Below are 27340 nucleotides of genomic sequence, written 5' to 3'. Positions count from 1 at the left end.
TCTGTCAGGCATCAAACTGCGCGAGGCCAATCAGCAGCAACAGTTCAATCGCAACGTGGAGGACATCGAGCTGTGGCTCTATGAAGTAGAAGGACACTTGGCTTCTGATGATTATGGAAAAGATCTTACTAATGTTCAGAATCTGCAGAAGAAACATGCCCTGCTGGAGGCAGATGTTGCTGCCCATCAGGTAAGGGAAATAGTTTTGATTCCTGCCCTTTCAGATCTGCTCACTCAGACCTTTGGCTTTCTGTATCTTTATAATTTTTGTAGCTTTAGGCTTTACAGTTTTCTTACCAAAAATAATTTTGAACTGAAACATAATTTGTAGGTCTCTAAGAATAAGATCTTCATGACTTTGATAAGAATAAGCTTAGATAGCTTATTCTCGTTCAGTTTGTTTTCATGTAGGATATGGAGGGAGAACAGTTTTTAAATAAAGAACTTTACAGCAAATGATTCCTCTAAATTCATCTTTGCAAATGGACTGTTTGCAAACCATCTTTAAGGGAATTAAATCCACAGCAAGAAAGTCAACAAAATCTGGATTCCCACAACTGGAACGATCAGTTGTTACCAACTGAAAAGCAGTTTGTGTAGAGGGCCACATCTGTAAAGTTAAAACAATTTCATGAAAAATTGACAGATGAAACTTGAAAAGGTTCTCAGTCTCTGCAGCCCCTTCACAGCAATGGTGCCATAATGCCCTGCTGGGTTCGTTTCAGGATCGCATAGATGGCATCACCATCCAGGCCCGGCAGTTCCAGGAGGCCGGGCACTTCGACGCTGACAACATCAAGAAGAAACAAGAAGCTCTGGTGGCTCGTTACGAGGCTCTGAAGGATCCCATGGTGGCTCGGAAGCAGAAACTCGCCGATTCCCTTCGCCTGCAGCAGCTCTTCCGGGACATCGAGGATGAGGAGACCTGGATTAGGGAAAAAGAGCCCATTGCAGCTTCAACAAATAGAGGTTGGTCCATCCTGCTGTCACTGCCATCACGTGTCAGAACTTGTCTCTTTATTGAATATCCCTGGAAATTTCTGAAATATTTGTTGTATTAATGTTGCAGATTTATTTTTAAACTGTTACGGTGCTTCTGCTGTTCCAGTGGTTCAATTAGTTTTCCATGTTCTCAGTCTTCACTGTGGTAGTTCTTACTCTGCAGGTTTGCCTTGCACTGGTTGCAGCTGCCTTGAAATTTTTGTTTGATCTGCTGACTCTGATTTAACTGCTTGATTATTTTTATATCTTTCAGGCAAGGACTTAATTGGTGTCCAGAACCTGCTCAAGAAGCACCAAGCTCTGCAGGCAGAAATTGCAGGCCACGAGCCCCGCATTAAAGCAGTCACACAGAAGGGAAATGCTATGGTGGAAGAGGGTATGTCTCAGCATTCTATTAAGAATTATTGCCTGTTTTTATCCACACAGTAGACAGGTACCTGCTAGCACGATGAACTTCTAGTCATTCTTTCACCTGAAAGTCAAAATAGGTTCCTTGATGGGAACCTGTCACAATTTTCACAGATCTCAATCTACTCTGGGTGAACATATTTTGTGTCTGCATATTTAGTCTCTGTTTTTAAATCTGTTAAGGTCTTCTATCAGAAATACATAATCATAATGTGAAAGAGGATCCTCCACAAGGACAGTAGGAGTCATTCCTGCTTTTAAATAAATAGGCATCTTTATTTCTGACTGGGTGTTCTTACACCAAAACACAAAAAAACTGTTCCCAGTTTCTGGGATTCAGAGTGCAGATCTGAAATAAGATTTATCTGCTGCCATTGGAAAGAGATGTCATCACTGAATTGAAATGTTGTGATGTGTCTTGTTTTGTTTCTAATGATTCAGACATCCCAGTTCAGTTTGATTGACAGTGTTTTCCAGCCTGAGGCAAAAGGCCCAGCTCAGTTGTGCTTTCATCACTCAGAACAGGCTCCGTGGGTTTAAACTACTTTAATTTCTGTGACTTTGAAGAAGTGCAAGTGTAACCTTTTGGTCTGTATCAATTTTCCCTCCTGAAGTTCTTCAGCTCCCTCTCCTTCTGTTCCACAGGACACTTTGCAGCTGAGGATGTGAAAATCAAGCTGAATGAGCTGAACCAGAAGTGGGACTTGCTGAAAGCCAAAGCGTCTCAGCGGCGCCAGGACCTGGAGGATTCCCTGCAGGCTCAGCAATACTTTGCTGATGCCAATGAGGCCGAATCCTGGATGAGGGAGAAGGAGCCCATTGTAGGCAGCACAGACTATGGGAAAGATGAAGACTCTGCTGAGGTATTTGAGATTGTTGTTACAATGAATTTTGCATAAATACAGCAAGGATTTGTCTAGTGGTAAAAAAAACGAGCTCTGCTAATCTCAAGGTTCTTAAGAAACAGAGCAGAAGATTCTTGCATCAAGTTGATGTCAAAGGATGACAGTTTTTCCTGTATTTCTGTTGTTACTGCACATGAAATTTTACTGTTCAGTGTATTAAACCAATTACAAGGAAGTTTTACATCTCTATTCACTGTCTTACAGGGTTTTGTTAAAGTATAATGAGAATATTATCAGCAAATTCCTCATGTAACGAGCATTTCAGTATGAGTCTGGTTTTCAGTAGTTCATTAGTCTGGAAGTAATTTTTTTGTCTGGAGCTGCTTTATTGCTATCATCTGCAGTCAAACACTGCATCCCAGGCAGTGCTGACATTTCATCAGCATGAAGTGCAGTTTAAAGGCCCACTTTCAAGCTTACCACTTATCACTGTGGAAATGGAGTTATTTCTGGTCAGAACAAAAGAATGTTGCTGAGATAAAGCAAAGGCAAAGCAACAGAAGCATTTGGGTCCCTATCTCCCCAGTGAATAAATAGAAGTGATTATTCTCATGAGAGTCACGGGGTTGGCAGCTCTGAAAACCCCCCACTCCCTGTGCAAGGAGCCAAAATAGGTATTTTTAGACAGGGTAGTGTTTGTAAAATGACAAGGTGTACACGTTGTTTGTGTCATTTCCAGGCTCTTCTGAAGAAACACGAGGCTTTGATGTCTGATCTCTCTGCTTATGGCAGCAGCATCCAGGCACTGAGGGAACAGGCCCAGTCCTGCAGGGTAAGGAAAGGTGCCAATCACGTTGCTAAAATTCCTGGGTCAGCAAAAGGTAAAGACAAAGCATAACAACAGCTGTTGGGTTGGAGAGAGCTTATTGCAGACTCTACTTGATTTTCTTAAAAGAACTTAGTCTGGTTTTAGAATAATGACAGACAGTTGTGTTGCTTTGGAATAGAACAGTATAATATGGTGGTTTGCAAGGTTTGAGCCCAAGCAGCATTTAAACTGAGTCTACCTGCATTTGTTTCAACAAGAATAACTTCAGGATACTACAGTAGCATTAGCAAAGGCTGAAGTCTATCTTAGGACAATACACTGTAATAAACATGGAACAACTCATTTTTCTTGTGCTCCTTCTCTTTTTAGCAACAAGTTGCTCCCACAGATGATGAGACTGGAAAAGAGCTCGTCCTGGCACTCTATGATTACCAGGAGAAGAGTCCTCGAGAGGTGACCATGAAGAAGGGAGATATCCTCACTCTACTCAACAGCACCAACAAGGTGAGCTCTTCCCTCCTGCTTTGGACCTTCCTGGCTCCCTTGGTGCTGTTTGTTCTGTGCCTTGCTTCTGTTTGGTTTTTACTAAGAACATTAAAAGAAGCTGAAGAATTGTCACATTCAGCCCCTGTCCCTATTCAGCACTTCAGCTGAACCTCCCCAGTTCATTCCCATGACTCCTCTACAGCTGCCAACTTTTCCAAGGCACACAAACAGCACAGGCTGTAGGGCACGTGTCTGTGAGGGAACTTCATTCCCTGCTGTGGAGGGATTTTTGGTGAGGTGTGGGAGTAACAGCTCAGCATCTTAATGACACAGTTTGTGTGCAATCATCTCCACGAAGAGCAAACTGTTGGGAGCATCGTTGGCTTCCTTGAGTTATTTGCTTTGTGCTTGGGGACAATCTCACAGGGAGGTTCCTTTGGATTTTTCCCCTGCCAGGACTGGTGGAAAGTTGAAGTCAATGACCGGCAGGGCTTTGTTCCTGCTGCCTACGTGAAGAAGTTGGACCCTGCCCAGTCTGCATCCCGGGAGAACCTGCTGGAGGAGCAGGGCAGCATCGCCCTGCGCCAGGAGCAGATCGACAACCAGTAAGAGCTGACTGATGAGATCAGACCCCACCAGCATTAGCTGGCTTGGCCTTTGCCTCCCAGATGCCAGAAGCTTAGGCTAATGCTGCTTACACTAAGACATGAGGGTTTCCTTTACCAGAGGCACCAGATTGAGTTGGTTTATCATTACTCTAGATTTTCTCATTGCTTTTCCCATTTTTAACTGTAAAACTCATGACACTAGAGCTCAACTTACTGTCTGACTGGAGTACTTTATGTGTTCCTTTTGATGTTGTACCTAACTACTTAAACTTGTTTGTGAGTTTTTATATGTGTCCTAAGCAGCTCTTGTATTTGTAGTTGTCACTTCTTAACGTGTGATCTGTTTTGAAAAGCTTTCTTCAATTTGGTTCCATGAAGTACAGTGCTCTCCCTATACAGGTGACCTCCTTAGGAACTGGGATTACTTTGCTGCTGGCTCATTTTTTTTTTCCTGGAATGTGATGCCATTATTTGTTGCTGTTACAGGAGCTAAAATGTGCCCCCTCTTCTTTTTTGTTTTTCCAACTTTTTTTTTCCCTATTCTAAAAGAGCAACACACCATTGCAAACAGAAAGCTGTGAGGCTGCTTGGTAATGACCTCCTAAAAGCACATGGTAGTTGTAGATTAGTTCCAGCAAGGGCTGTGGGTGATAGCTGAGAGCTCCTGGCTCATCTTATCAAACCACTTGGAAGCCAAAGCTGAAAGTTTTCTTGCATACTCCCATCTGTTTGCACAGCTACACTGACATTCTGGATGAGAATTTCTTCCCACTCAGTTGTTTTGAGTCACCAGTTATTACAGTGGCATGCAATAATTATTAGCTTTAGCTTGAGAATGACAAAAAATAAAGCCACACGAAAAAAACCCACCAACCCACAACAAAAAAACTTCCACCAGTGCTGGAAAACTGTGGCACGTTGATCAGGACTTTAATCATTTCCTCCACGGGTTTTTCATGCTGCTTTTAATAACTAGAACAGGGTGCCTTATTTTAGAGCCAAGGAGAGGGGGCCACCTTTTAGTTTCCAATCCATCAGGAAACGAGGGGACCTTATAGAGAGAGCCCCCCTGTACTGCTGAGGTTTCCTCACGTCCCTTGTCACTCTGATTTGCTTCATTTGCTTCTAGACAATCCCTGATTTTTCTCCCGTTTCAATGTGACCTCTTTCCCATCTCCTACCCCAGCCAAGCCCTGGCTGGAGCTGCTGCTGCTGCTTTGGTTATTTTTGTTAACCTGACTAATTTTTGGCCTGCGTTTGCTGTGCTCCCTGTCTGTGCAGGACTCTCATAACTAAGGAGGTCGGCAGTGTTTCTCTGCGTATGAAACAGGTGGAAGAACTGTGAGTAGGATTAGCCCTTTCTAAACCCTGCTGTCTCCATCCTGTCACTGTTCATCCTCCCTTTTTTTTTTATTTTGTTCCTTCCTTTGGGAAAGCTGCTCCAAAGAGACCTGGAGGAAGGGATTTTTCCTGCAGTGTTGGTTGGTGTAGATGAGTGTGGTGGTCTGTGCCTCCTCATCTCCCTGGGCACCTGTCTGCTGCTGGATTGGTTCGTGGTGTTTTCCATCAGGCTGCTTTTGCTTTAGTGGCATCTTCACTGTTTTATTTCAAAGGCATCTCTCTCATTCTCTGAGGTGCAGATAGATATATTATTTTGTTTATGTATATATGAAATACATACACCGAGTGTTGCATCGCATCTGAATGTCTTAAGAGCTTAGGAAGGGTGGGGCTGTCATGGGTTATCATATAAAGTAACATTCGTGCTGGGGAGTCAAACAGCATTAGTTTGTTTGTATAGGCTTATTAATTTAATTTCAACATTAACCTGAATTTCCAATTTGTGTTGATGTCTCCTGAAAAAAAAAAAGTATCAAGTTTGCGTTATGGTGTTGGAAGCTGCTGGGAAATCCAGAGCAAAAGTGTTCATTGGCTGTGCCTGAGTGTCTTTTCATAGAGAAGGTATTTCTTGAGAATCAAAAATAAAAGTTTTATATAAATCTCTCAGGTTGCAAAGCAACTCTGAGGTAAGATCTGCTTCGAAGGGAGTTTTGCCCCAGATCCTCTATGAGCTTTGCAAGTATTTAATCCCTAAATTCTATGCTGAGGCAAACATCTGCAGTCAGGGCAGGCTTCAAAACAGTTTCCCCAAATCAGGGCTGAAAATTTCTATTCAAACCTGCTATGAGAGATTCTCAGCTCCTTCCTATCCTCTCTGAAACCACAAAGTCCCTGTTTCCATGGAGGGAGAGCTGATTATCAGTTGGATGTCCAGCCATTACAGCCCAGGATCCTGAGGATTTTCCTCAGCAGGCTTTGTCACCTCTGAGCTGTTGGTCAGGGAGATGCTCCAGCCCTGAGCTCCTCCAGCTGGGAGCTGTAAATGCTCCGTGTTTGCCTCGGTGCTGCGAGGTGGGAAATGAAAACATCCCCTTTGGAGGGCCCTGCAGGTGTCTCAGCACTGTCTTGTATTATTTGATTTAATGACATCAGGAGGGATTTCTTCGTGGCTTAGTGATGAGAATTCATTGCTGCTGTTGAGCACTGTAGGAGACCAATGTGCAAACTGATTCAGGACATGAAAACCCCACCCAGGTGCAGCTAAAACATCACATCTGGGAGACTTTAAAATAGAGTCACAGTAAGAATGAGTCTTAGGGGTGTGGCTTTTCTGAATGCAGGGTTTTTTTAAAGACAGGCATTTTGCATTGCTAGAGAGGTCTAATTCAGTGTCAATGGCTGCAAAACTGCTGTTGGCTTTTTCAGCAGTAGCTTGGAAAAGGTCTTGTAGGACCATCTGTGTGCAGTTGGTTATAAGGAACCGAATAGGAGACATCGATTTTCTCGTGGTTTCAAATAACTGTGGCTGGTCTTTTGAGGTTTAATCACCTGTTCAGACCAATTTAAACATTTTAGAGGTTTCACTTTGCATTTAGTCTAATTTAAATGAGGAGTAATATCACTGATATTGGGAATTCCACAGAAACAAAAAGTGTATGTGAACTGAGTTTCATGGATTTCCCAGTGTTATCAAAGATACAACACTTTGTTTAAACATTCAGCAGATTTGGCACTGGAAAATGGCTACTTAAGACATTTATGTCCAAGAGCTGGGAGGCTGGTGGATGTTAATAACCTGATGGCAAACTTGATGCACTCTGGGAAAATAATACCTCTTGGAAAGTAAGAGCCTGTGGAGTCATCCCTGCCCTGCAGAGGTGGTGTGGTTGCAGAACCTTTCCTGAGCTAAGCTGTGTTGTGGGTTTCATTTTCCCAGTGAGGTGTTGCATGTGGCAGATCTCATTTTGGTGTGCAATCCATGTGGAGGAGGAACATGGACGGTCTGCGCTTCCCTGAGCACGCACGAGCAGCTCCTTCTGTAGCACAGCTTGAGGGATCTCCCCCATCTTTGGGAAACCCCCCTGATCCTCCTCAGTTCAGCCTGACCATGCCTCGCTTCCCTCTGCTGCTCGTTGCAGGTACCACTCCCTGCTGGAGCTGGGGGAGAAGCGGAAGGGGATGTTGGAGAAGAGCTGCAAGAAGTTCATGCTGTTCCGGGAGGCCAACGAGCTGCAGCAGTGGATCAATGAGAAGGAGGCAGCGCTCACCAGTGAGGAAGTGGGGGCTGACCTGGAGCAGGTGGAGGTGCTGCAGAAGAAGTTTGATGATTTCCAGAAGGTGTGTTGTAGTAAGAATTCTGTGTGTTAGTTTGGGCCTTCCCCTTCAGGCTTTCTGATCGTGTGTCCATGGCAGTTTTTCATAATTAAGGAGGAAACATGGCTTTGATGGGGAATAAAAAGGTATATAGGATTTATTTCGTTTTGTGAGGATAGAGAGAATCTCACATTCAGTGTTGCTTCAGCCTTCCCAGCTCCCAGAGAACTGGAACTCTTTCAACACATTCCAATATAGAATCTGCCAAGCCTTGGAGGAATTTCAGTTTGTGTAAAACATGACCTTCAGTTCAGCTATTCCCCTTCCTTTGTGTTGAAAAGAAAGATGCATTTTTGTGTCCCATCTGTGGAGTTTTTTTCCCAAGATATGGGAAAAAAAAAATGCTGGTAGGCTTTCAGGTTTGGGGATTTTCTCCCAAGGTTTGCAGTGTTTTTTCCCTCTGTGTGAGTTGTGAATGAATTGCTTGAGCAGATGAATTTATTTTTTTCACTTTGCTAAGATACTGAGCACTGAACTGCAGAGGTGCCTGACCTTAAACATTGGAAAAGACAGTGATTTAACAGCTCTGTGGATGTTCTCATGTGCAGAGCTTGAAAGCTGGCTGACAAACAGTTTGTGCCAACTTAGTGAAAGAGGTGAAAAGACAAACAGCAGTTACTGGATTTGGGTTCTTCAAAAAGAAGCTAATGGTTGCAATTAAAATGTGTCATCTGTTAAAATTGACATGCCAGCTCTCCTGTGCTATTTTTAGCCAGGTTTTCTGTCTGGGCTGCAGAAAGCTCTCTGGGAATGTTTGACTGGAAGCATTTCGGTGTTGCAGTAAAGTCACTTCTGAAGTTGCTAATTCAGGGCAGTAATATGAATTTGATCTTCACCTTGGCCACGTTGTGTATCTGGAAATCAGGAGTAGATTCCACTCCTGACTGTCCACTAATTCATGGACAACTCTGAGAGTGTTTCCTTCCCCCACTGACGCCTGGCAGGGGCAGCTGGGATGGATCCCCTGGCACAGGCTCTCATCCCAGGGGAATTGGGAGGGTTCTGTGTGCTCAGTCCCTGCTGTCCCACTCTGGGCTGTCCTGCTGAGCCAGCTGGTTCCTGGTGTTTGCCCTGGGTCGATGTCTTGTTCTTCCCTCCTGGGCAGGATCTGAAGGCGAACGAGTCCCGTCTGAAGGACATCAACAAGGTTGCCAAGGACCTGGAGTCGGAGGGGCTGATGGCAGATGAAGTACAAGCAGTACAGCAACAGGTCCTCTTTTTCTCTGACTTAATCTGATCTAGAGAAGCAAAAAAAAAAGTGCCCTTTTTTATTTTTTTTTGGTCTGTTATCTTTGCCTGGCATTGCAAGGTTCAGGCTGTTGGGTTTTGCTCCCTGCTGTGATGTCAGTGATGTTCTAACCAGAGATACTTCATGACTGTTCTGTAGTGTGGCCATCACAAAAGGACCCTTAAAATTATATTTTTCTTTTGTTGGGAATGGAAAGTCTTTACAATAATATTCAATCCACGCATTTACTTCTCTTCATGTAAATTTGAAATTCAGCCTTTTATTTATTTGCAGGAAAAATTATGAGGGAAAAGAGAAAGAAAATAGAGCTCAGTTTAGAGTGGAGGGGTTTATGAGCTTTCTGTTTTGCTTTTTTTAGTAATGTACCTATTTTTTCCTGGCTTTTTACATATTTGTGCTGTTCTGTAATCATTCTATCCCCTGCCAGCAGAGTATTTAAGCAAATTGTTTATTTTCTGGGCTCTAAGATGATGTGTAGATGGTCAAACAGTCACATTCCCATTCCTGCTGCACTTTTTGGCTCACCAACATGCTGATAACTAATTAGTAGAAAGATGGGAGCACATCTGCTGTCTGTCCTTTTCAAAAACAAGGAATAATGTTCTTTCTGGTAGGAAATAACAAGTTGTTTCTGTTTGTCTTTCCTCCTTTGCAGGAAGTCTATGGGATGATGCCCAGGGTGAGTGTTAATCTGAGGGGGATGGTGTGACAATTGTTAACAGGTTTGGGATGTACAAGTGGAAGTTCAGCCACGATTGTGGTTCATTCCCCTGCTTGAATTCACGCCTTAAATGGACACACAAAGATTATTTTATCTTTGATCCCTTTATTTCCTCAGTGTTTTGCCCCCACATCACAAATCAAAGCAAGCAGGTTAAGCCAAACTGATACAAATATAAAAGGGTAAAAATGCGTTTACTCTGTGAAGGGTTGAACGTGGAGATCTTTCAAAGATTTTTTTTTTTAAATATATTCTGACAGTTTTAGATTCTGCTTCGTATTTAAAGCTGTTTCTTCGCATTTTCAAACAGGATGAAACTGATTCTAAGACAGCCTCTCCCTGGAAGGTAGGTGTCATCACTTAAAGCAACAACAGGAAAATAACCCCAAAACTACAGCACCTCATCTTTTTTTGGCCCATAGAAATTTTCAGCAATCTGCTTTTACCTCCCTGCTGCAAAACTGGTTTGGTTTGAGCCTGTGCTCTCAAGACTGATTCCAGTTTTTATACCAACATGTTTAGGCACTGCATGGCCACTGGTGCTGAAATAATCTCCCCTGTTCACTTTGCATGAGTTCTTTTCTTTCTGCTTGCTACATCAGGCAGGTTTGCATTCCTGGCAGTCCAAGCCATTTCTGTCAATATTCCTTTAATAAGGAATAAGCTGTATTTGTCTTCCATCCCTCATCTCCAGCCCATTTTCTGCCTCTCTCCATTCACCAGGGGCTTACAATGGAATTGCTGGCACCTGCTGATGCACAAAAACACCTTAAATATTTCTTTTACATCATCCAACATTGTGCTTTTCCCTGGTATTTCATTCCTGTGTTTTATATTTAACATCCACCCTCTTCAACATAAAGCTGCTTGTACATCTTCTCAGCTGTGTGAATGAGGGAAAGCCAGAGCAGTGGGCAATAATCTGAGAGCACTGTGGGAAATGCAGCCATTCCCAAAAATCTGAGTAAGAACTGCTGCTTTGCAAAGGAATTTTTTGCACATATTCCAAACGTGTACATTCAATTTTAAGAGTCTCATAGTAACTTAATGAACTATGACTAAGAGAGTTGGGGTTTTTTAATTCATTTATTGAATGTTGACTTTAAATTTTCCTCTTCTTTGTCCTTAAGACTGTTATTTGCTTCAGTTTACACAAGACAGTACTCAGTTTTAAATTTGGAACTGTTCTTACTCTGCTCTCTACTGCCTTAGGCATTGCAACCAATTATTCTTAATTGCTTTTGGAATTTACTTACATTGACTTTCGAATTATTTTTTTTAAATTTGATTTTTGAGGAGTTTTCCCTCAGTCTGATTTTTGGCTCTGGTTGGTCAGAGTTGACTCTAATGCTGTGGTGTTTTATTTCTGCCTTTCCCCCCAGTCTGCACGTTTGATGGTACACACTGTGGCAACCTTCAACTCCATCAAGGTAATTATACAATGTTTCCTGAGCTGATTCAAAAGGTTTTTTACTCTCCTTTTCCACAGTCTTTGTTTCATTCAGCTTCATGAACCCTTTGGAATCAACTTCCTGAAAGAACCATTGGCCTAAACAGCATTTGCTTATCAGCTTACATCAAATCTTACTTATATACATCAAATAATTTGGTTTCACATCTCAGGAGAAACCCTTAAATCATTTAATTAGACTGTCTGAATTAGTGCATTCTTGTGTAATGAAGCAGAACATGGTAACTCCACCTGCAGTGCAAGGCCAGCCTTGACATCCCTGTCCTCTTCCTCAGGAGCTGAACGAGCGCTGGAGGTCCCTGCAGCAGCTGGCAGAGGAGAGGAGCCAGTTGTTGGGCAGTGCCCACGAGGTGCAGAGATTCCACAGGTGAGCTGTTAGATCGTATTTAGTCCTGACTCAGTCAAATGCCTTTGGCTGATGAGAGCTCTGAAATATAGTGGGGCTTGTTGTAATCCTTTTTCAGCCCCCAGGTGGTTCAGTGGAAGGTGGTCCAATGAGAATTCTTTATATTTTACTTGGGGGGAAAAAAAAAAGACTTTTTAGCATTGGAAATATGGAATTGCTGTGGGCATGGGAGGTCTGGACTACTGTCCTATTTTCCAAGGTTCACTTGTGTCATTTTGGGAAATATTTAATAGAGCATTAACTACATGAGCTTCTCTAGACATTGGCAGCCTGCAGGTGTCAGAGCTCCTGGCATGAGCTCTGTTTCAATGCTCTTTTGCCTTCCCTCCCTTCAAACCAGAGATGCTGATGAAACCAAAGAATGGATAGAGGAGAAGAACCAAGCATTAAACACAGACAACTATGGGCATGACCTGGCCAGTGTTCAGGCTCTGCAGCGAAAGCACGAGGGCTTCGAGAGAGACCTGGCAGCTCTGGGAGACAAGGTGAGATCTGGGAGGAGGACAAGCCCCAAAGTTTTTCTTTTTCTCCAGCAGAAATGACTAAACTACAGCAAAGTTTCCCTCTGCCTTCATTACTTCCTTTCCTCTAATCCCAGGTGAACTCTCTTGGTGAAACCGCCCAGCGTCTGATCCAATCCCACCCTGAATCTGCTGAAGATCTGCAGGAGAAATGCACTGAGCTGAACCAGGCTTGGAACAGCCTGGGCAAACGTGCTGACCAGCGCAAGGAGAAGCTGGGAGACTCTCACGACCTGCAGCGTTTCCTCAGTGACTTCAGGTAAAAATCATCTTTCCCCCCCTCCCTCAATTGTCTGCCTGGTTTGTTGTCAGTGAGGTATTTATGGCTTATTGTTCCACAGGAACATTTTGGGGGGGGGGGGTGTCAGAAAAGGTCTGGTTTCCCTGTTTTGACTTATTTCGGTGGAGGGATGGAAAAATTCCCAATTCCTGTGTGTTCACAGGGACCTCATGTCTTGGATCAACGGAATCCGGGGCCTGGTCTCCTCAGATGAACTTGCAAAGGATGTGACTGGAGCTGAGGCCTTATTGGAGAGGCACCAGGTATGTGGAAGAGAAGTGTATCAGGAACATCAACAAATGCTTCTTTTTGGGACACTTTGCAATCAGAGTTCCCAAAATGGATGATTTCCAGCTCTACCATCTGCTCATTGACCGAGGCACCTGTGCCCCTTGCAGGAACACCGCACGGAAATCGATGCAAGGGCTGGCACTTTCCAGGCATTTGAACAGTTTGGACAGCAACTCCTGGCTCATGGACACTATGCCAGCCCAGAGATCAAGGAAAAACTGGATACTCTGGACCAGGAACGGACAGACCTGGAGAAGGCCTGGGTGCAGCGCAGGATGATGCTGGACCAGTGCCTGGAGCTGCAGGTGTGTGCTGCAGTTTGGAAAGGAAGGATAACCCCTCACTCCATGAGCAGGTTTATTCTCTGGTGGTGCTGAGCGGGGCTCTTGGTCTGTCTCGCTCACGTTCTGGAATTTTCTCTTCCCAGCTGTTCCATCGGGATTGTGAACAGGCTGAGAACTGGATGGCTGCCCGGGAGGCTTTCCTGAACACAGAGGATAAAGGAGACTCCTTGGACAGTGTGGAGGCCCTCATCAAGAAACATGAAGATTTTGATAAAGCAATCAATGTCCAGGTGAGGAGTGGAGGTTGAGTAAGGGGAAAATAATTGAGTTTTTCTGATGTGGATTATCAACAAAACGAGTTCTTACCATGTGTGGTTTCCAAAGTTCAGCTCCAGCTATTCAGCCACGTGGGATGTGCTGCAGAAGTTTAGAAGCAGTTTTATGCAGATCAGGATGTATTTTATTGCCTACAGACAGTGTAGAAATAGTGGCAAATACTTGTGTAAATCTTTCACTGAGTCAAAGTTATTTTGTTACTTGGTTTTACAACAGAAAGAAAGGTGTATTTCTAGTCTCTTGTAATAGAAAGCTGCTTAGATTTATGGGGGGAATGATACTAAGTCCAAAAGATACATTTTTCCGAGATGCCCCAGGTGAAAGGTGTTCTGAAGTTGAACTCTGCAGTCCTGTGGATGACGGACTTCCTTCAGAGACATTTGCAATACTGCATATTTAAAGAAGAAAAAAAAAAAGCCTCATTCTGTTGCAGACCCTGCTCATCACTTGATCTTAAGGAGCTCCAGTGCTGATTTATGGCTTGTGTGTTTAACAGGAGGAGAAGATCGCTGTGCTGCAGTCCTTCGCCGACCAGCTGATCGCCGCCGATCATTACGCCAAGGGCGTCATCGCCAACCGGCGCAACGAGGTCCTGGACAGGTCAGTGCTGCCCTGGCAGGTGGGATTGGCCACTGGCTGAAAGGAAATGCTCCTTGGTGGCCCTGTGTGGCGGTGGAAGGTGATGCCATGGGTGGTTTTAGCGTTTCCTTCCTATCTATTGAATTTCTGCAGGTGGCTCCGTCTGAAAGCTCAGATGATCGAGAAGAGGTCGAAGCTGGGAGAGTCTCAGACGCTCCAGCAGTTCAGTCGGGACGTGGATGAAATAGAAGCCTGGATCAGTGAGAAGCTCCAAACTGCAAGTGATGAGTCCTACAAGGATCCCACAAACATCCAGGTGAATGTGGTTCCTGGTTCAAAAACCAAAATACAAGTTTTAACTTTCCACGCTCAGGAATTCTTGTTCCCAGCTAACAGTGAGACATCATGTTGGACACGGTCTCCTTTTAACAAGGAGAAAATGAAAGTTATATTATGCATGAAAGGAGACCCAAAATAGCACTGACTTGGTAATTATTCATGTGTGTAATTCATTATTCATGCATATAATTAATAAGATATGTGGTATCTGCAGCAGCAAGTTTCCTAAAGAAAGCCAGGGAAACCCAAGTAGCTGTTCTGTCTCTCTCCCAGCATCTAGAGAATAAAATAAGGAAATGGAGTCCTTGGGTCTCATCTCCATCTTGTTACAAAATGTGAAATCTCGTTTATTTTTCAGTAATAAGGGATAAAGTTACCTCTTATGTTTTACTATTGGTTTATGAAGTAGTATGAATGAACTGAACTACTTCTCTCAATCTGTTTTTATAGCTTTCCAAACTGCTGGTAAGTAGTTTGGACTAGCCCTGGTATGTGAATTTATTTTCTTTGCATTTCTGTGTGCGCCCAAGCTCTGGTCGCTGCTCCATCCATCAGTTCATGCAATCTCCTCGTTCTCTCTTAGTTCTTGACCCTCATCCAGGTTCAGCCGTCGATCCTGTGTTGTGGGTGTGGCTTTTTTGTTAATGCCTACTCAGCATCATTTATTTATGTATTTGTTTTGCAGGTGTTCTGCATGATCTGTTGAATTGGTGGTGTGGTAGGGATGTAGTTTGGGCTTTTTTAGGAGTCAGCCCATAGGAAAATGGGGTTTTACCCTCCTTTTCCAGAGGTTTGGCTGTTTGGCCTGTCCTCCTCTCATTGATCATCACTGGGCATGATTTAACACGTGACATAATGCCAGTGCTGTTGGCTTGTGTTTGTAGAAATGGAAGATTCAATAATTGACAGATCTACGTGGCTGAATTCTTGCAGGAGTAGCATAGAAAGGAATCACACAGAAAGAACACTCCAGAAAAAAATATGTACCAGATGGAAAGCTGACAGCACTTGGAAGAATTCAAGAAATGGAATAAAATGAGGATATATGGAAGGACAAGCCAGAACAAAGAAAGGGGAAGCTGATGAGTAGGAAAGGAAAGAATCACTTGTCACTTTAGGCTGTGGTACATTAAATTGCTATTACTTTTAGCTGGAAAAAAAAAAAAGAGAATTTTCTATTAAACTAGAAAGGTTTGTCTGGGATTGGTTGTCATGGTAATTATATGGAGATATGCAATTGGCAGCTCTTAAATTGAATTTTCCAGGTTGGTAGATGTAGCTTTGAAGGATGTGTTTTTGTAACCTTCAGCCTTTGGGATTTACAGTTCCCAAAATGAAGCAGTTCATGCAGAATTTCTCATGCCAGCTCTATAGTATTTCCCCTCTTTTATTTTGAATCTAACATTTCCTTTCATTCCATTCTCTCAGGGCATTCTCTACCCATGTCCAACGTTCCTCACATTTCCAGTTTATACTTGCAAATTCTGTCCTGTCACTTTTGTGCTCTTGTCATACTCCTGGTGGGTGGATGGATATGTGAGAGCTGCACACTCCCTCCCACACCAAGGCTCCTGTTGTTCTCATGGTGCTCTCAATTTGGCAGAGAAAGACTTTTAGCAAATAATTCAGTTGTGCTTTTATAGAGGTTTTCGGCTGTTAATTCATTAGTTATATATATATAAATATAGTGGTAGTGTATGACTCTGACTAATATCAAAACTGCAGAAAGCAGAGAGGCTGGAGCAGTGATTTGTATTAACCACCTGTAGATTAGGAAGGGAAATAGAAACTTGGGCAGTTACCAGAGGAGCAGAAAGGATGCTCTGCACTCAGGGGATGTGGAACTGCTGCTTTTCCAAGGGGTGCATTGCAAATGAGGAAGCTTTGCTGCAGCACCAGCTCAGCACAGGCCATGTCCTCAGGCACCTGTGAGTGCAGGAGGTGATACCTGAGTGCTGTGGATCAGCCCCCCCAGAGCTTTGATGGGTCACTCCGAGTAAATATTCCCACCGAGAGGGAACTTCCTCAGCCCAGCCTGATTGCAAACCTCTTGAGGACAACAGAGCCCATGAGAACAACTTGAGGAGCCCTTGGCTGGTCTCTCTGATGGTTTGGCTTTGTCCTTGCAGAGCAAACACCAGAAGCACCAGGCCTTCGAGGCCGAGCTCCACGCCAACGCCGACCGCATCCGCGGCGTCATCGACATGGGCAACTCCCTCATCGACCGGGGAGCCTGTGCCGGCAGCGAGGACGCCGTGAAGGTGGGAACAATGAGTCTTCCTTAGCTTTTCCTTGCAGGGTTTGGATAACTGAGGGAGGAGAGGGTCCCTCTGAAACAAATCTTATTTATAGAGGCTTTTTTATTTACGTGCTTCTTTATGGTGTTGATTTATCCTGTCCGTTTTCCCCCAGGCACGTCTGGCTGCCCTGGCTGACCAGTGGCAGTTCCTGGTGCAGAAATCAGCAGAGAAGAGTCAGAAGCTGAAAGAAGCCAATAAACAACAGAATTTCAATACTGGAATCAAGGACTTCGACTTTTGGCTTTCAGAGGTAATTAAGATGGGAATTAATTACTCGCAAGACTCGTTTTTCTAATTTTTTCTTCCCTTTGCTGATGTTAGAGTTTGTGGGGCATAGTCTACCTTTGAGCAAGTCTAGGTTTATTTTTTTTTAAAAAAATCTTTATTACTAATAAAAATCTTGTGGATGTGCTCATGTTATTAAAATGTAAAGTGAAAAGAAGCAAATTTGCACAGAAAGTTTTAGGTATTAAAAAGATGACGAAGCAAAGGTTTATCCACACTGTAGAAAATTGAGAATTTGCAGTTTTAAAAGCATTGTAATTTCGAGGAGTTTGTGAAAACACAATTTGTTCCCCATTCCTTTTTTCTTTTTCCATCTCCAGGTGGAGGCTTTGTTGGCATCTGAAGACTATGGGAAGGACTTGGCATCCGTTAACAACCTTCTGAAAAAACACCAGTTACTGGAAGCTGATATATCTGCTCATGAGGTATTGCTTTCTCTTTGAGTTTTGGGAGATAAATCCTAAATTCTGTGGATACCCCTTTGATACCTGCTGCAGTCCCAGACTGATTATGAAAAGCTGACTGCACAGTCAGGGTCTGATCTGTATCCTGACACACCAGCACAGAGATGAGATCCAAACCATTTCCCCTCTCTCCCCCGCACCTGTCCAGGACCGGCTGAAGGACCTGAACAGCCAGGCTGACAGTCTGATGACCAGCAGTGCTTTTGACACTTCCCAAGTGAAGGATAAACGAGAGACCATCAACGGGCGCTTCCAGAGGATCAAGAGCATGGCAGCCGCTCGCCGGGCCCGGCTCAACGAGTCGCACCGGCTGCACCAGTTCTTCCGTGACATGGACGACGAGGAGTCCTGGATCAAGTGGGTGTCCTGCAACTTTCCAGGCTTGGGGGCACCTTCTTCCTGCCAGGGACACTCACAGCCTGTAGGGTGGCTTTGCAGCTGCCTTTCCATACGTGTGGGTCCCTACAACAAATTACCTTTTGCTCCCGTTCCAGGAATACCCAAGTTTGGCTGCTTATCTGCGGTTTTCTTTGGTCAGATCCCAATAAGCAGAAAAAGTAACACTATTTAGACTCAAACCACTGAAATTTGACTCTAGGCTCCTTAGGAAAGATCCTACCAAGAATTCAAACCTTTTTTCAGTTTCAAATACTGTTTTAGTTCTATCCAGTTGTGGTAATTAAGCAAATCTCTTTGCATATCGGTGTTAGTACCTTGGGAGGAGGGAAAGAAATGAGCTGATGGAAATCATTCCAACTGGAACACTTCTTTTAAAACAAACAACCGAAAAATTGGGCAACAGCAGGTAAACTTTACAAAAGGCCGTCTATATTTTGAAAAAGAAAACAGTCTGGAGAAATTCTGTCCTTCAGAGATGAGTTACAGACCCTTTGTCACCTCCTTTCTTTCCGCCGTGTGGTATCCTGAATGTACTAATGACTCACATGTACGTGAGTTTTTACAGCCTGGATTTTTATGCTGTGTCAAGCAGTTCCTTATCTGAAGTTTAGGGGTTTTTTTGGTCGTGTTTGACATTCAGAAGTAATTTTCAAATTTTACCTTTCCCTGTCTCTTGAATTTAGAGAGAAGAAGCTGTTGGTCAGCTCCGAGGATTATGGCAGAGACCTGACTGGGGTGCAGAACCTGAGGAAGAAACACAAGCGCTTGGAAGCAGAATTGGCTGCCCATGAACCAGCTATCCAGGTAAATCCCTCTCTTTGACTGGTGTCTCTGTAAGCAGCACCTTTCCTGCTTGTGGCAGAGTAAAGCCACAGTAGGTTTGCTGGAACCCAGACAATAAATATGAGCAGAGCAGGTGATGTTCTGTTAACTCTCTGTTTCTCTGCAGGGCGTTCTGGACACAGGCAAGAAGCTTTCAGATGACAACACGATTGGAAAGGAGGAGATCCAGCAGAGACTGGCTCAGTTTGTGGATCACTGGAAGGAGTTAAAACAGTTGGCAGCCGCTAGGTATGAATTTCTGTAAAATTCAGTGTTAATTAAACCAGTTACATAATGGCCAGATCTACTGAATTTCAGAGGTTTAGGGTATGGGTCACATATTGCTGATGAAAGACTCTAAAGACTATTGAAAATATTCCTCAGTAGAAACAGGAGTCTCTGTTTGAGATGTATGTTGTGTTTAGCCTTTTCTTGCACCAGTTGGAAACCACAGACTTGAAATCAGCTGGCTTTAATCCACTACCAGGAGGTTTTTCTGAACAAAAACTGCTGGGAGATGGTTCCCTTCAGCCCTTTGGCAGCTGCAGGCTGTGTGGGCCAGGGAATTCCTGGAGCTGCAGTCATGGCTGCTGCTGGGGGAGAGAAGTGGGAATGATTGTGTGCACATTGTTTTTGTCTTACCTAAAAGCCATAAAGATGAGTTTTGCCTCCCCATCCAGGGGTCAGCGTCTGGAGGAGTCTCTGGAGTACCAGCAGTTCGTAGCAAATGTTGAGGAGGAAGAAGCCTGGATCAATGAGAAGATGACATTGGTAGCCAGTGAGGACTATGGGGACACACTTGCTGCCATCCAGGTATGGAGGAAGCTGTCAACACTTGTTGTTACTGTTATTGTTGGTCAGAGCATAACAAACCTCTGGGCTGGGAAGAGTTGAAGAAGAGCTTCTTGTTGGCTCTTTTTGAAGACCTACATTGTTAAAAACCATAAATGCTAGCTGATCAATAACAATTCCTTCTTAATAAATGGTGAAAAAGGATTTTTACCAGTGCCTGTGTCTTCTGTTTGCAGGGCTTGCTGAAGAAGCACGAGGCGTTCGAGACTGACTTCACTGTGCACAAGGACAGGGTGAACGATGTCTGTGCTAATGGAGAGGATCTCATTAAAAAGGTGAGCACAAACTGCTGAAGGGAAACCTTCAAAGGCTCCCCAGGACATCTCCATGTCACAGCAGACTTGCTCTTCTCTGTCATCTCTCTGAAAAGAGCTCTTAGTCATTTTTTTTTGCAGCTGAATAAGCTGTGGGTGTTTTGCTTTCAAAGTTGTTTCTCAGATAAAAGTTTTCAGCTGAAGTCCTTGCTCTGTCACCAATGTCCTGGATGCCTCAGCTGACCTGAACATCATAAGGGATGCTTTTTTTTCCCCCCCGTTCATGTAGAACAATCACCACGAGGCAAACATCACTGCCAAGATGAAGGGGCTCAGAGGAAAGGTGTCAGATCTGGAGAAAGCAGCAGCTCAAAGGAAAGCCAAACTGGATGAGAACTCGGCCTTCCTCCAGTTCAACTGGAAAGCAGATGTGGTGGAGTCATGGATAGGTATGTTCTGTACTGGAGCACTGTATTCAATCACAAGCAAACTGTAATGCTCCTTCACTCCAGACCTCTCCAGCAGCTCCTCACTTGCTGTTGTAACAAGCAGATCCAAACCCAGAGCAATCAGCAGTGCTGTTCATGATCCGTTCTTTTGTGGCAACCTGATTTGGAATAGAGGCAATGTTTAAGGTGGAGAAATGGCATTTTTACAAAGTCTGTTTCATTTCCCAGGTGAGAAGGAAAACAGTCTGAAGACAGATGACTATGGACGTGACCTCTCCTCGGTGCAGACCCTGCTCACCAAACAGGTCAGTGCTGCTGCTGCTGCCACCCCCTGAGGGATGGAGACATCAGGGAAACTCCTCTGCAGTGCACGAGAATATACACATGATATTGAAAAGCTGGAATAAAATTACAATCTAAACCACATTTTTGTTCTTTTAACGCTCTAGGAAACTTTTGATGCTGGCCTTCAGGCTTTCCAGCAGGAGGGAATTGCAAACATCACTGCTCTGAAAGACCAGCTGCTGGCAGCCAAGCACATCCAGTCCAAGGCCATCGAGGCCAGGCACGCTTCCCTAATGAAACGCTGGAATCAGCTGCTTGCTAACTCTGCTGCCAGGAAAAAGAAACTCCTGGAGGCTCAGGAGCATTTCAGAAAGGTGAGTGGCCAAGCACGGGGCTACAAAATGTAACTGTGCACTTTATAAAAAACAGGCACTTGCAACTTCTGTAGCTTGTTCGTGCTTTTGGGACTAAGGGTTTTCAACTGATGAGATCCTGGAGGTTTAGCATAAGAATTTTTGAGATGCTTGCAAGAAATAATAAAGGCAGACTGTCACTCGTGCATGCTGAACTCTTGCATTTCTGCATAACTGGATCGTTTCTCTTCCCCAGGTCGAGGATCTGTTCCTGACCTTCGCAAAGAAGGCGTCTGCCTTCAACAGCTGGTTCGAGAATGCTGAGGAGGACCTGACGGATCCCGTGCGCTGCAACTCCCTGGAGGAGATCAAAGCCCTGAGGGAAGCCCACGATGCTTTCAGGTCCTCCCTCAGTTCTGCCCAGGCTGATTTCAACCAGCTGGCAGAGCTGGATCGGCAGATCAAGAGCTTCCGTGTGGCCTCCAACCCCTACACCTGGTTCACTATGGAGGCTCTCGAAGAAACCTGGAGGAACCTGCAGAAAATCATCAAGGCAAGTCAGAGGGGGAAAGGCTTTTCCTAGTTTATGACCTTTCAGTTATCCCTGGAAGTCAACCTGTAAGGTAATCGGTCCAGGGGTTTGTACTGTAGTACAGATGAAAATATCTCAGAATTCATGAGCAAAGAAACATCACCATTAACTATAAAGCTGTGCTGTTGTCACTTGTTTTCGTGGTTCTCCACGTGTGGCCTTTCCAAAGGCAAAGCACACGTGTCTCACTTCCTGACTGGAAAATAACTTTTGTCTAAATATCCAGGACATGGAGCACTCCATCTTGCTTTGAGCCTCAGAACTGGGATGCAGCTCTCAGTTTTTGCTTGGTATCACAGGATGAGGGCAAACATGTTATTTCTCTGTTTGAAATCACTTTTGTTCATCCCTCAGGAACGGGAATTGGAGCTGCAGAAGGAGCAGCGAAGGCAGGAAGAGAACGACAAACTGCGCCAGGAATTTGCCCAACATGCCAATGCCTTCCATCAGTGGATCCAGGAGACCAGGTAGGGCTTGGCTTGTCTTTCCAGGAGCTGCCCTTAGAGAATTCCTCAGCTAGTATTTGTGTCCATCCTGCATCTCTTTGGAAGTCTTAAGTTGTAAATATCTTCTGCTGAAAAACAGCTCCCTGGGATTTGTTCATCTCCTGCAGTTGGGGTTTGAGGGAGGCCCCGTTGGCTACAGGACAGCCCTGAAACTTTAGAAAAAAACATTCCTGCTTCTGAATTCATTTTCCTGCAGTAATTCCAGGTCTCTGGTTATTCCTGACTTAGCTGCAGCACAGAGAGCTCCAAGGAGACTCTGAAGAGCCAACAGCACTTCTGTTAATGCCCCTTTTGTATTGATTGGGAATGTCAATGGAGAAGCTGTGAAAAAAGCTTAAAACTTTGTAATCACTTCCCTGAGGTGTTTAATAATAACCTTCTGTAAGGAGAGGGAGTCCAGATTTAAGGACTGTTAGAAATACAAAGTCTCCAGGTCGAGCACTGCAGGTGTCCCTGCCCAGTCAGTGCTGTCAGCAGCTCTGACAGGCTCTGGCTGGGGGCTGGAGGAGGTGAGTTGTGTTTCATGTAACCCTGTGATTCTCTGTCTCTGTGTGTTTACAAATAGTTCTGTATGTGCCTTCATGAAATAATGAAATATAAATAATGATTTTTAACTTTCTGATGTTTGCTTCCCACCCAAATCTCTGTCCCTCTTTTACTGTCTTGTCTCTGTCCTGCTGCCTGATGTTTGGATCTTCACCTTCCACAGGACTTACCTGCTAGATGGGTTAGTATTGAATTTTATACCTTCCAAGTTTTGGTGATGTGTTCTGTGCTCTGTCTGTGTGTTCCTCTGTCATTACATGGCTTGGGAAAGCTGCGCTGAACCCCCTTTGATTTGAAAAGATCAACCTGTGGCTGAGGTGCAGAGGCACAGGAAATGAGATTTTGGGGTAGTTAAGTATAAACCAGTAGAAACATAACAATTTCCTAATCAAAAGTAGAAGAAAATTACAATGGGCAGCCTCTGGGACACCGAGGAAGGTCCTGGCTTTTGTTCTTCCTTTCTCTGAGGGCTTGCACAGGAAAGTGTCCTTAATATGATAAGAAATGTTTTGACATTCTTAGTTTTCCAGCTTAGAGACCTGCTTAGTGAAATAAAGCAATTGTTATAACTCTTCTTGGCGCAGGGAAATCTCCAAAGTATTGACTGTTGTGGTAAGGAGAAGGGAAGAGTCTTATGAGGAGGCTTTGCTGAAATTATGTATCTTAAAACTCTGGTGTCTGCAAATACAAATTGCCCGTTTTTAATCTGCTGCAGAACCGTGGCCCACACACGTCAAAGCCTTGACTGGAGAAAACAAACCTTCCACCATCAACCCATGGACTTGCTGGGGTTTGCCAGCACTTTGGGGGTTTTAAGCCCACCCTGTGTCCATGGGAACAGTTCCCAGTGGGGATGTGTGCCGGTCGTTTGTCTGGAGGTGAAAAGGAAATAATAAGATCTTTACACGTGGTCAGATCCAAACCCTCTGCGAGTGTGTCTGTCCAGTTCAGCTCCTTCAACAGGACAAGGCTCAGCACAAAGGGAGCTTTGTGATAAGCCCTGCTGTAAAATGCCAACAAACAGTGCCTGGGCCAGGGCAGAGGCTGGAGGAGGCCGGGCCTTGCTCCTGAAGGGAAGGCTTTTCCTTAGAAAAGGGTGGAATCTTCGCTGCTTATTCGCTCCATAACGATCCCAACGTCTTGGATTCCACCAGATAAAAACCATTTTGGTTGTTTAGTTAACGGAGCTGAGCACATTTTCCTGGAGCGGATGCTGAATTCCCTGCTCCCTTTGCCCGGTGGTGTTGTCGATTAGTTCTGGTATCCAGGAACGAGCAAACAGAAAGGGCCCATTTACTCAGAGACGCGGGGTCAGAGTTGGAGATCCTCATGCCAGGCTCTTTTGTTGAACAAATTACCAGAGGGCTGCTGATATGCCAGGCAGGATTTGTCCCTAATTCTGCGTGAATAGATTAAACCCCACGGGTTTAGTTCCAAGAGGCATTGGCTGTGCTTAGCCTGGCTTGGCAAGAGGGAAGGCAGGGCTTCAGAGAAGCTCCAGAAGAGCTGCCCTGCACAGCCCCTGCTTTGCAGCTGCTTGTGTGCACCCAGCACTGCCTGGAACAGGAAGGGAGAAACAATCATTGGAGTTTAGGAATCAAAGTGCCATTAAAGAATCTGTGGGTGTGTTAACTGCAAAACTTCAGTCTGTCTCTTAGTGAGACTCATTTTTGTGATTTACATGACAATATTAACAGATTATTTCTGTGTATATGCAACCAGCATTTGAGTAATTTCCTCTCATTAAGAACTTGCTTGTGTTTGCTGCAAGGCAGTGCTGGCTTGGAGTGTGGCTCCAGTGCAGTGGCCGTGTTTCGGTGTGTTCTTTCCTCTGTTCTTCCTTTCTTCCTTTTTGGAATTCACTTGGTTTCTTTCCTTTGACTAGCATAGCGTATCGTCGTGTCATTCGTGTCTATCAGTATGAAGTTGGGGATGATCTATCTGGAAGGTTTTTTTTTCCTCTTATTTTCTTACCTCACTTTGGTTTTCGAACGCACTCTTTTTTAATTCCAAGGCTCGCTTTCCTTCCAACTAACTCTCACGGCTTAGAGATGCTTGGAGGTTTGATTTTTCCCCTGGTGATTCTTTCCATGGTTGGTTCCCAAGCTTCCTGCTCGGGGCTTTGGGCGTGTGTTGAGTCTGAGCCTTAACCCTGTGGTGAGAAACACCCCCATGTTTGGTGCCTTTCCATCGCTACAACAGCGACCCAGCACTTGGGATCCCCTTCTCGAGCAGCTCAAAAGCGTGGGGGAGGAAATATTCCAGTGAGGATGAAAACCTGGTTTTAGTGACTGAAATACCAGAGATTCAGGTTTTAGGAACTTTAAATACCACAGAGTCAGAGGGGGGGACAACAACCCACCTGCACAGTGCCCCGAGCCACTGTCCACGTGCAGGTTGTTCAGTGTGAGCTCTCACCGTACGTGTTGGAAGGACAGAGATTCCCAAACACGGCTGCCTGAAGATTGCTTGGGATCCTGGGAGGGGGGAAAAGCAGCATCCAGAGACTGTCCATAGCTAGGAGATCCTGGAGAGACCCTGGCCACAGTGGTGACCTGCATGTTGAGTGGCAATCCCTGGGCAGAGTGGCTGTGCCTCAGCTGCTCCGGGTGCAGCGTGGAGAGGTGGGGTGGGAAAGGCACCTTTCCACCCGGCACTGCTGAGCAGCACAGGTCTGGAGCTTTCTGCAGGGATTACACCACATTTAAGATGACTTTTCAACCAAACCAGTAGTTCTCACCATCTTTATTTTACCCCCATATTCCCCCCTGTAACACACCTTTTGTAGAGCTCCTGTACCTGAGTGAAAAATGCAGCCCATTTCCAGTGACTCACCTGCAGTTGGTGTGTGTGTGTGCTGGGCACGGGGAGTGGGGTGGGACTGCACTAAGTTCTAATTCTGTGAGGTCCAGTAAAGCTGGTGCTTTGAGTCTGGCATGAAGTGTGGCTGCTGATCATGTTGCCTTTCAAATGGGGCTAGAAATTAACTATAAATAGAAATAAAAATCAGAGAAGATGTTGCATGTGTCAGTATGAAATAGGATGAGTCAGAATAAACAAAACACCAAAACAGCCTTTAAATACTGAGAGGAGAACAAATACTGCTGAGAGGATTTTTCATTTCAAGGAAGGACTGTTAATTTCAAGCCCCACGTGCCATTTTTTATGGGAGAGGGGCGTCCCCTCACTGTGGTTCTGTGTTTAGGTCGTGTATGGTGGAGGAGTCGGGAACGTTGGAGTCGCAACTGGAAGCCACTAAAGTAAGAAATGGGCTCCTCTGGCTAAAACAGCATTCCCAGCTGACTTGGGAACACAGGGTGGGAAGGGAAATGTGTGTAATGAGATGGTAAAATCTTAATTGATTTTAGACATTTTGAGTACCGGAGAGACCTCTGGGATTATCTATTTACATATCTGGTATCTGCTGACATCACAAGGTGTGATGCTTTTGCAAGCCCTGTTGGTTTCCAATAGCACAAAGAAGAATATTGTTCTGATTCTTATTTTACAAATCCCAGTGTATGCACATAAAGCCTCAGCAGAGAAAGAAGAGTCTAACCCTTCCTCCCCTGCCAGCCTGTGTGTTCTGGCTTGCTAAGGTGTTTTTTTTTTGGTGCTCCATGAATTGTCTCCACTTCCTCCTCCCAGCGTAAGCACCAGGAGATCCGAGCCATGAGAAGCCAGCTGAAGAAGATCGAGGACCTTGGGGCAGCCATGGAAGAGGCACTTATCTTGGACAACAAATACACAGAGCACAGCACTGTGGGGCTGGCACAGCAGTGGGACCAGCTGGACCAGCTGGGCATGAGGATGCAGCACAACCTGGAACAGCAGATCCAAGCTCGGTACTGCCCAGCCCACACGGGGATCAGAGGGTGTAACCTGGGCTGGGGGTGGACAGGACACACAGGACACACAGCTGTGCGTCTGCAGCCACACCTGGAGTGGTCTGGGCACCAGTGTCCTGTGCTCAGACTGAGGGGTGCAGGGAGCTTGTACATCCCTGCAGGAGAATGAACTTACAGCTTGGGAACAGCTCCTGTTGGCTGTGAGCAGTGGCGAGATCTCCATTGAATTGATTAATTCTTTGGAACTCTGCAAGTTCCATTACAAGTGTAAGGGTGGGTGGTTGGCTCCCTTGTCCTCCCCGGGTGGGGCAGCTGCTGGCTGGGGACAGAGGGACTCAGAGTTCCACAGCTCAGCAATTGGTCACCAGCTGTGCTGCTTCCCTTCCAGGAACACCACTGGAGTCACCGAGGAGGCCCTGAAGGAGTTCAGCATGATGTTCAAGTGAGTTGCAGGGAACACATGGGAGATATTTCTGGGACGTGGATGGCTCCTGTTTGCAGGATTCTCTGATAGATCCATTGTGGCTCCTTTGTTGTTTGCCCCACTTTGTGCTGTCTGATCTCTGCCAGAGGGCAACAGCCTCCAGCCCCTGCTGCTGGGGGGGCCACCCCAGAGACTCTCCTGGGGGCACTGCTGTAGGAGCTGAGAGTGTCAATGCATTCCAACTGGGAATACAGCCATTTTTAGGATGCTTTTTAAGCAAAGAATTTGTGCTTACTTTTTGTGTATGTTAGCTAGAACTATTTACAGAATAGGGGGCTAGTTGTTACCTTTTCTAGTTCTCTGCCCACTTTAACAGCTATCAAGACTCAGCAATTGTCACTTACAAATGTGGGCTCTGTGTTCATGTTTTCAGGCACTTTGACAAGGACAAATCTGGACGTCTCAATCACCAGGAGTTTAAGTCCTGCTTGCGCTCTCTCGGCTACGACCTGCCCATGGTGGAGGAAGGAGAGCCAGACCCCGAGTTCGAGTCTATTCTTGACACTGTAGATCCCAACAGGTACGTGGGTTG

General features: G+C 44.9%; 1 protein-coding gene across 7 annotated transcripts in view; it reads left to right on the top strand.

Annotated features, from left to right (window-relative positions):
* Positions 1-27340, top strand: part of SPTAN1 (spectrin alpha, non-erythrocytic 1) — a 45674-nt gene that overhangs the window by 9824 nt on the left and 8510 nt on the right. The window contains exons 15-55 of one of the 7 annotated variants that reach the window (XM_027877767.1): positions 9-190; positions 726-969; positions 1256-1378; positions 2056-2273; positions 2995-3087; positions 3454-3588; positions 4027-4175; positions 5460-5519; positions 7658-7856; positions 8998-9102; positions 9797-9820; positions 10173-10208; positions 11245-11292; positions 11609-11700; positions 12080-12224; positions 12338-12519; positions 12704-12803; positions 12939-13136; positions 13259-13405; positions 13948-14051; positions 14184-14346; positions 14820-14834; positions 16499-16630; positions 16782-16919; positions 17275-17379; positions 17567-17775; positions 18501-18621; positions 18767-18888; positions 19320-19452; positions 19668-19766; positions 20035-20194; positions 20423-20499; positions 20644-20853; positions 21089-21385; positions 21779-21891; positions 22640-22657; positions 24362-24424; positions 25682-25736; positions 26125-26321; positions 26713-26766; positions 27182-27328. In XM_027877767.1, the coding sequence (XP_027733568.1) occupies positions 9-190; positions 726-969; positions 1256-1378; positions 2056-2273; positions 2995-3087; positions 3454-3588; positions 4027-4175; positions 5460-5519; positions 7658-7856; positions 8998-9102; positions 9797-9820; positions 10173-10208; positions 11245-11292; positions 11609-11700; positions 12080-12224; positions 12338-12519; positions 12704-12803; positions 12939-13136; positions 13259-13405; positions 13948-14051; positions 14184-14346; positions 14820-14834; positions 16499-16630; positions 16782-16919; positions 17275-17379; positions 17567-17775; positions 18501-18621; positions 18767-18888; positions 19320-19452; positions 19668-19766; positions 20035-20194; positions 20423-20499; positions 20644-20853; positions 21089-21385; positions 21779-21891; positions 22640-22657; positions 24362-24424; positions 25682-25736; positions 26125-26321; positions 26713-26766; positions 27182-27328 (5212 nt within the window). Of the gene's footprint in view, positions 1-8; positions 191-725; positions 970-1255; positions 1379-2055; positions 2274-2994; positions 3088-3453; positions 3589-4026; positions 4176-5459; positions 5520-7657; positions 7857-8997; positions 9103-9796; positions 9821-10172; positions 10209-11244; positions 11293-11608; positions 11701-12079; positions 12225-12337; positions 12520-12703; positions 12804-12938; positions 13137-13258; positions 13406-13947; positions 14052-14183; positions 14347-14819; positions 14835-16498; positions 16631-16781; positions 16920-17274; positions 17380-17566; positions 17776-18500; positions 18622-18766; positions 18889-19319; positions 19453-19667; positions 19767-20034; positions 20195-20422; positions 20500-20643; positions 20854-21088; positions 21386-21778; positions 21892-22639; positions 22658-24361; positions 24425-25681; positions 25737-26124; positions 26370-26712; positions 26767-27181; positions 27329-27340 lie in introns of all 7 variants that reach the window. The other 6 variants (XM_027877768.1, XM_027877769.1, XM_027877774.1 and 3 more) reach the window with 6 other exon arrangements.

The sequence above is a fragment of the Empidonax traillii genome, unplaced genomic scaffold (assembly GCF_003031625.1).
Source record: "Empidonax traillii isolate 1590-97213 ecotype Southwest subspecies unplaced genomic scaffold, ASM303162v1 scaffold34:size3740991, whole genome shotgun sequence".
NCBI lineage: Eukaryota > Metazoa > Chordata > Aves > Passeriformes > Tyrannidae > Empidonax > Empidonax traillii.
Note: the sequence above shows the minus strand (reverse complement) of the source record. Positions and strands in the feature narration are given on the sequence as shown.